Source organism: Carex rostrata, chromosome 4 (genome assembly GCF_964058835.1).
Source record: "Carex rostrata chromosome 4, lpCarRost1.2, whole genome shotgun sequence".
Taxonomy (NCBI): domain Eukaryota; kingdom Viridiplantae; phylum Streptophyta; class Magnoliopsida; order Poales; family Cyperaceae; genus Carex; species Carex rostrata.
In genome coordinates, this window is record NC_135921.1 from 4,695,920 (window position 1) to 4,704,781 (window position 8,862).

An 8,862-nucleotide genomic window follows, 5' to 3' on the forward strand; every position below is an offset into this window, starting at 1 on the left:
GAGCAAATGTTTTAATGTTTCGGCTGCCCAAGCCTGCCCGTATTGCCCCTTCCTTCTCTGTGACTCTGTCGCTGGGCCCGTAGACTAAATAAAAATTTGCTCGCGGCAGACTGTGAAATCGTTGGAAACTTGGAATTGGTACAAGTTTGACTGATTTTGTGTCGTACGCAGAAGAAAAATTGAGTATGATCTACGGTTAGTTGGAGAGAGACGAATCTGACTCAGTGGGTCCACATATTCAGTGTTCGAGATACAATAATGAGGAAATAGTATGGTCTTTGTTAGGAATTCGGATCACCCCTGGACGGCCCAGGATAGTTCTTTAAACTTGGCACGAATCTCAAAGCAAAAATAATATGCCATCCCCGAATAGGCACCGTTTTGAGTTAATCTCGGGCGTTTGTTTCAATTTGCTTGAGTCAGGTACCTGGGTCAACAGCACTTTTTTTCTCTGGCAACTCCACTGAGAATTCTATTGAAGTGATGGAAAAATTGCTGAGCAACGTTGTGAGAGAGCCGAGCAGTGAGAAATTTCGGAAGATTAGAATGGGGAATCCAAAAATCAGAGAGGCCATTAGTGAAGTTAAAGGTGGAGTAGAGGTGTTAGAGAGTGTTGGGTTCATAATTGGGGATGAAGATGGAGAGCTGTGGGCTACAATGGAGGTGCCATCAGAATATAGGATTAATTCGATAAAGGAAGCAGTGGAGTTGCTTGAGAGGGGGCAGTCAGGGGTAAGTTTGATATGAAGGGTAAATAACCAATTAATTGTATGAAGGGTAAAATTGGAAATACTTATACCAAAACAGTATTTTTCAGTTAAATTTTAATAAAAATAGTATAAGAATACAGTAAAAATGACAAATTTACAAATTAATGAAGTTTAGAGTGCTATTTTTTCAATTTCAAAGTTCAGGATGACATTTTTACAATTTCAAAGTTTTGGAATGACATTTTTACAATTTTCCCTATAATTTAACGCAAGTTATATATTTTTTTTATAATGCATTCATTTTTGAATGTTTTTGGAGCACAATGCCTTGGACTAGATGATGTTTTGTGTTAAATTATTCCAATAATTGTCTACTTTCTCCTTTTGTTATATATATATGAGTAGAACTAGGGTGCTCTTAAGCTCACCAAAGTTTTGGTGAGCTTAACTCTAAAACTCATCAAATCGATTTCAAATGACGAATCCGAACCATTGAAACCCGCCCACCTTACGTGTGATGCATCTACATGTGAAATTTTTAAACATTTGAATTAATTTAGTATAAAGTCAAGCGGTCAAAATTAGAAGGTTAATAAATTAATTTTAGTGCATTTATTTTTTGAACGTTTTTTGACCGCTTGATTTTATACTAAATTAATTCGAATGTTTAAAAATTTCACATGTAGATGTATCACACGTAAGATAGGCGGGTTTCAACGGTTCGGATTCGTCATTTAAAATAAATTTGATGAGTTTTAGAGTTAAGCTCACCAAAACTTTGGTGAGCTTAAGAGCACCCTAGTTCTACTCATATATATATATATATATATTTTTTTTTTTTTGAGATTATTTGAAAGGGTAACGCAGCCAAGGAAACAAGCACATGAGATCTCTGAAATGTGAAAAGGCAAAAGCAGAGTATAAACAAAAACAATAACAACATTCAAGATGATTTATTTAGCCACAACACTTCTCTAAAATTGGATTTAGGTTCTTTGTTGTCACTAATTCACCATTACATTTATTTCTTCCTGACATGCACATCTTACACTAGATAAATATGATTAATTAATTACCTTTCTACAAAGGCCTCTCTAGTTTCTTCTCTTCCAATGCCCATAACCTTAGAATAACCCATTCTAAAATACTGTCCTTCAAGGCTATTAATTATCAAATTATCAGCTGTGAACCCCAATTTTTCTCAATCCCAAATAAGCCAGAAATCTACAGGAAATTAGCATTATGAGCATTATGATTATATTATACTGCTTGTGCTCGAAGCCGACAACCTTGACTTGAGGTAAATCAGTCACACTGCATGTCAAACCTGGTGCACACTCGTATAAATCCGTCGGTGCGAATTGTGTGACAAGCAGCAGCTTGAAAGTATGAAAGGTGATAGAAAGGTACTTAATCCAGGCAACAAATGGAGGTACCTTTTGCACGAAAAACCCACCAACGAGCATGAAGCTTAGCATGAGAATTGATGAAAATGTAACTGCCTTTCTAAGATCTATAACGAAAGCGCCTATTGCGAGACCGAGGCCTTGTGAAACCAAAACAGTAGCGAGCGTGATGATGAGAAATGTTGTGTAGCTGAGTGCTGTTGGTTTCAGACCACCCATCCAATAGGTGATGGTTGTAAATACAGTTGGAAGGATTAGCTCCATGGGAAGATCACCTACCAAACGGGCGGCGAAATACGAGGACAGACGGTACATACGTGAGGTGCGTTCTTTGGATAGCATCTCACGCTCTTGCGGGAAGGTGAAAATGGATTCCGAAGCAGGGGTTAAGTTCCAAAAGCCTACTATAAAGAAAATTAGTCCGACCTGTACCAAGCATTTCATTGGTCATATTGTTAGCTTGTACTCAAGGTCCTCTATGCATGTAATATGTATTTTTGTCGAAAGAAATGGAAAGAAAATAAAACAACAATAGTCAGAAGCATATTTACCTGATCTTGGACATGATCTTGAGATTGGAACCATAAAAAGCCAGCAAGAAGAGAAATGACAATGACTTGAGTAATCTTGAAACTATTGAAAGATTTGTGTTTTCGTTCTTTTAGACCCCTCTCCAGCAGCACTGTGAACTGATCCCACCAGCTGGTACACCATTTTTCTGTATTGTTGTTTGGTGCATTTTCCCTCAATTGCGTCGTGACTTCTTCCATTTCCTCTTGCACCAAGTTTTTCAGCTTCGAGTTATATGCTAAAACCAGTGAAGCTTTGATTTCCTCTCTGTCATGTAGTGTTTCATCAGGAGATATGCCTACATTTTATAAAAAAGCTAAGATATATATAGCACTACCAGTCATTTTTGCATTCTTCATAAGAAAAGCTTAATAACTTAACTAATAATATATGGTAGAGTTTACATTTCTCAATCAATTTGCAAAGGTATATACTGACATCTTTAAATTGTCTAATGTATATAATCTTTTGAGTTTTGAAGAAAATGTTTCTGGCATTTTAATATTCTAATTTCATGGCACAGCGAGATCAAAATGAAATCAAGGTTCACAAATAATCTCTGAGTTCATGTTCCTGTAGTCTGCATATATAGTAGTAGTACCACTTACAAATTCAATAACAAAATTGTTAATTTAAACAGAGTTCCCTTCTCCATCTAGTTGACCTTTTGTTCAGTTTATTATGTGTTGCCCACTTGATTGAATCCAACACACATTTTATTGTGTTCTCTTTATAATTCAAATCATCATATATACATGCGATACTTATAAATTAAAAATATATTTGTAATAAGTAATTATAACTATGAGTCTATGACTCATACTCTATTTTCTGGCATTCAATTTCAAGAAAAGAAAAATAAATTATTTCCTTGACAAAAGAAGCTTGAAAACATAATGTATAGCATATGGTTCCCATACATTGAGTTGCACATATGAGCAAAATTAAGTTCACGAATTCACATACCGTTAGCAATGTCAAGAAGGAAGTCAGCCGGGTTCATCGGTACGCTTGGTGCATAGCCAGCACTTGCAATATAATCCATAGCAGAGGAAGCCTTTCCAAAGTATATTGGATGCCCAGCCGATAAAAGCAACACCTTTTGAAACATGTAAAATATGCCGCTTGATGGTTGGTGTATGCTCATGACCACAGTGCGACCACCCTTCGTCAAATTTGACAAGGTTAACATGATCCTACCAGCAGTAGTCGAGTCAAGGCCGGAGGTTGGTTCATCCAAGAAGAGTAAACTTGGGTTGATTAGCAACTCTTGACCAATGCTAACTCGCTTCCTCTCCCCACCAGATACTCCACGCTTTTCTGAATTCCCGATTATGCTATCCCGGCATGCTGTGAGGCCCAACTCTATCATGACAGCCTCTGCAATGGATGCCTTCTCCTCCCTAGAAATTGTACTGGGAAGTCGAAGTAGTGCAGTGTACAGAAGGGTTTCAGTGACAGTGAGATGAGGATAAAGAACATCATCCTGATATAATTTTATGAGCATCGATCAGTGTTAGCCTATCTAATCATTTATAAAATATTATTATTTCATCTTCATATATTAATATTAATTTGAAAAAAAAGACTAGTGAAAACTGTTCCTTGAGCTGTTATATAATGTGTTATCAGCAATCTATATTCTTTTGCCTTCACTATTTCTTTTCATTTGAATCTGTTCCTTGAGCTTCAGTCACAAGTGTAATATTAGATATATACAGATTGCATGTCAGAAATTTATACAATGTTAATTAGTACCTGGGTAACAAATCCAATGCTACGGCTGAGAGAACTTGAGTAAGAACAGCCGTTGAAGGTAATAGTTCCGGTAACTTTACCCTTGCCAGATTTGTTACCAGTTGAAGCGAGACGGCCTCCAAGTATTGTGAGAAGACTGGTTTTCCCACAACCTGATGGGCCTAGCAGTGCCAGCATCTCTCCAGGAAGAACAACACCTTTCATTAAAAATTAAATTTTTTATTACAAATCCATAATATAAAATAATAGATTGTTCATAAGAAAACAGCAAATTCTACTGATTTTATCACAGTTAATTAATTCAAGCTGATCCTTTAAGAAGTTATTGCTTATTCATATGCTACGCACACCGGCATGGGATATTGTTAGTGCAAATGCTAGGAACTCTGTTCTCCTTAGTTAGTTATTTACTTATTTTTTATATTATCATGTACCAGTAACAGATGTCAAGTTGTCAACCTTAACTCTCCTAACTCTTAATTATATATAATAGAAAACCTGAAACTCCATGGAGGATGGTGCGAGTATCATCTTTCTGGCCACCACCATGTGCCTTGTTCTTAATCTTGTACACGACATCCTCGAACTATAAATGGAAAATTACCAAATCATTTGAGATCAATAAGCAATCTTTGTACAGGTGGCTCTTCATCGCCATATCTATCATTGTTTTCAATATCATAATTTGTACAGTTAACAAATTAATGAATAAAATTCTTAAAATTTAAAAAAAAGATCTAATAATTTGTACGAACAATAGTAAAACAATCGCCGATGAAAGATAAAGGAAAACAAATTAGAGATAATTTAGCATAAACACCTTTAGAGTGAGGGAGCGTTGTGGCTTAGAGAAAATGGGATCACCTTCTACCATTTCAGCCTCCATCATCTCGTTCACTTAAATAAATCTCTCTAATCTCACAAGAAAAATGGCTATATATATAGAGGAAGAAGGAAGCAGTATACAAATATAATTTTTGTATTTGCTTATGGTTTTTTGTGCGTGGGTGAGTGAGTGTGGAATGACTTGTGCAAAATATAATTTCCTTTGCCTCTCCACCTGATAAGAGAGGAGATGTGTGTTTATGTTAGAGTGCATCTTTGTTTAGATACGCAGAGAGCAAATCTCTTGTTTGTGTCACTGCCATTAGTGCCATGCATGATCCATGTTCCCTTCCATTTTTTCTATCTAAAGTTTGTGTTCTTTTATCCTCTCTACTTTCCATGTCGGTTGAATGAAATTAATATCACCTAAAGTACCTCAAAATTTGAGTTTAGATCCGGACATCAGACATGTTTTGGCAGGAATATTAAAGGGACTCTGTGTATTCCACCTCATGCTGGATTGGTCTGGATTCTGATCGGACAGTCCGGATTTAAAATCAAAATTTGAGTTACTTCAGAGGATATGGACTTGATGGAATTTTCCATTACCCCTGAATGCATGGTTTTTCCTAATTTTAAGTTTTTTCTTCTTCTTAGCCTACGGATGTCAAAATTTGGGGAAATAATAAATGTTCTCAAGGACTTGTAGAGCTACAAAAATTCTGTAACGTATCTTTTTACTAAATTTTTCATTGATCGCTACAATATTTTCTGTTGCTATAAGTGTTAATGTCTTTTTTTTTTTTTAATAGGAAACAAAATCTTCGCAACCAATAAAAATATATATACATGAGAATTGCTTGGATCACGCATTAATATTTTACGGAGATCTGACAATATATACTCAAAGATACGCATGTTAAAATTTGTCATACGGCTATTAATGTTTCAAGATAGCAGTGCTATATCATATCTTTTAGCATGAAGCAACCCCACAAAAACTTATAATAAAAATATGAGATAGATATATAGAGTAGAACTAGAGGAGTCCGTGTCTCCTCAGGTACCTGAGGTACAATTTAACAAAATAAACGACCCAGATTAATTAATTCCAGCTGGATCAAATTCAATCCGGTGCCATGAAAACAGTAGGGGGTTTGCTTTGAGATTCATGCCATTTGAAGAGAACGGTCTGGATTTATAACTTGCACATCAGATACTTGGGGTGATACGGATTCGAACTAGAGTGCAACTGAGCTCGTCAAGTTCAATTAAATAATAAAATTTAAACTGTTGAAATCAATTTACAGAAGTGATATATTTACATGTAAAATTTACAATTATAAATTAATTTAGTATAAAATCAAAATAGTTGAAAATAATATTTATAAATTAATTAAATGCATTAGAAAAAAAAAATAATTTGTAGTTGTTACCTCATGTCATTCACTGACATGAGAGAATAGATGCACAGTTGGAATCTCATTTATAAACACCACAATGGACCAGCTCAACTGAGCTTGGGCCTTTTGTCTATTTGTCATTCTAATAAATTTATGTTTACTTAATCCATATTCAAACCGAAATAATCATATAATTAATTTTCAAGATATATATCAGTCAAACCGAAATAAGAAAGATTAGACAAAACAAAATATAAAAAAAATGAAGTAATTCAAATAACTATCAAATAAATTTTGATTTGTTTGATTGAACCCGAATAAGAGAGATTAATCCAAACCAAATATAAAATTCAACCAAACCGAACAATTTAAACCGAAAGTCAAACCATTAATTTAATCCAAAATTTGTTGGTTTAGTTAAAAACCAAATAAACCGGATCCATAGTCACGTATTGCACAATTTATATATATATCCAACATAATTTGTTCATTTAAATATTTTATCAACAGAATTTTAATTTAGTTATTTTCTATCTAAACTCATTTATGTTGTAAATATTTCCATTTCTTAGTTTAATCAATAAAAAAATGACATTTTTTTGTCTTGCCTCCAACCTCAGGTTGTGGATCATACCGTTCAGGTTGGGAAAATTTATAAAATGCCCTACCTTTTCAAATATTCAAACAAAATATTCTTCCTTTAAAATCTTTAACAAAATATACTCTTGTAGACCCCACTTTCATCTCCCTTCCCCTCCTGTTTTTTTTTTTTTTTTTTTCTTCTCCCTCAAAAAATGATTAAATATACATCCCACCAAAATGACTCCCAATAGACTCCCAATCTAATTTCTTAATACATCCCACCAAAATAAGTAAATCTAATTGTATGTTTTGTTAAACAAGTTATATGGTACTTTTGGTTATGTGTAGGAGAAAGACAAATGTATATATCATTTTTTCCTGTATTTTGATGGGGCTTATTACGAGTGTTACTTAATAGCTTTTTTCATATATATGTATATATTTTATTTTTTTGAATTAATTAGTTTAAAATTTTGAGATGGAATCATAGGACATCATTTCTTTAGGGAGAAGAAAAAAATAAGAAAAATGGAGGAGGGAGTAACTCATTTTGGAAGTAGGAATGAGGGGGAAAGGAAGATCAAACTGGGGTCCACAAGATTATTTTGTCAGATTTTAGAAAAAAGATATTTTGTTTGAAGATTTCAAAGGTAAGACATTTTATAAAATTTCCTATTCAGATTCATCTCTTTTTCTTGTTAATATTTCTTCATTCTTCATGTATTTCCAGCATTCTAAATAGCGCCCTATAGCACTGCTATAGGGCAGTGTTTTTGGACTCTAAACGCTAAGATATGACATCAAAACCCGCTATTTGAGTTACAGACGCTATAGCAGTAATAGCGGTTCGCTATAGCGCATAGTGTGTAGCGAAAATAGCGTGCGCTGTGCAACATGGGCTATTTTTTGTTTTTTTTTATTTCAATTTATATGGGCTTTAAATAAATGCTCAAATTGGATTTTAACCGTGATTTTTTTTTTGCAATTGACATACTAAGCTTTATATTAAACTATTAATTATTAAATGAGAGATTCTTCAAGCAAAATCAAATAAGGAAGCTACAACGAGCTAGAAATAGGAAAGTTTTCAAGGAACAAACATCCCAACGAGCAACCTAGGTAATTTTAAGTTTTAACATTTAATTGAAATCTTATATCACTTTGATTTCAACTTTTGTTCTTATTTCTTAATCAATTATGGTACGAAGAACAATCTGTCAGAGAGAGACGAAAAGTTACAAGAGACTCCCTAATTTGTTTTATGTTCTACAAACTGGAAGGGGCGGATAAAATTAGGACCTTTATTTTTTTTACTAAATTAGCGAGTAGTTTTGTTTTAGTGCAATTTATGTTACTGTCTTTTTTTCTTTCTTGAAGCAACAAAATGATATTTACTATAAGGTAGCTAGAATATTTTGAATAGATTAAAATAATTAATTATGCCATGATGTCTATAATGTAGTACAAATATATAATATAATTTTTATAAAAAAAAAACACTACAGTATAACTTTCGCTATAACAACGCTATTTGCTATAGCTTTTTTTTGTAGACTTTCTGCTATAATGCGATAAATGCTATTTAGAACCTTGTACGTATTTCCAAAA

At 33.8% G+C, this 8,862-nt stretch overlaps 1 protein-coding gene across 1 annotated transcript; it reads right to left on the minus strand.

Annotated features, from left to right (window-relative positions):
- Positions 1–1,830: 1,830 nt before the first annotated feature.
- Positions 1,831–4,621, minus strand: LOC144552525 (ABC transporter G family member 9-like). The gene is made up of 4 exons (XM_078300491.1): positions 4,445–4,621; positions 3,653–4,172; positions 2,668–2,984; positions 1,831–2,542 (listed from the first exon to the last, which is right to left on the minus strand). The coding sequence occupies exons 1-4, from the start codon at positions 4,619–4,621 to the stop codon at positions 1,889–1,891; spliced, it is 1,668 nt and encodes a 555-aa protein (XP_078156617.1). The 3' UTR covers positions 1,831–1,888.
- Between the last annotated feature and the right edge of the window lie 4,241 nt (positions 4,622–8,862).

What these genes read in the sequence shown, in the direction of transcription:
- LOC144552525 (XM_078300491.1), bottom strand. Translation starts at nt 4,621, where the DNA reads ATGCTGGCACTGCTAGGCCCATCAGGTTGTGGGAAAACCAGTCTTCTC. An exon ending in CCTTCTTGACATTGCTAACG is followed by an intron (nt 2,985 to 3,652) that starts GTATGTGAATTC and finishes TATAAAATGTAG; the next exon opens with GCATATCTCCTGATGAAACA. An exon ending in AAGATCATGTCCAAGATCAG is followed by an intron (nt 2,543 to 2,667) that starts GTAAATATGCTT and finishes TGCTTGGTACAG; the next exon opens with GTCGGACTAATTTTCTTTAT.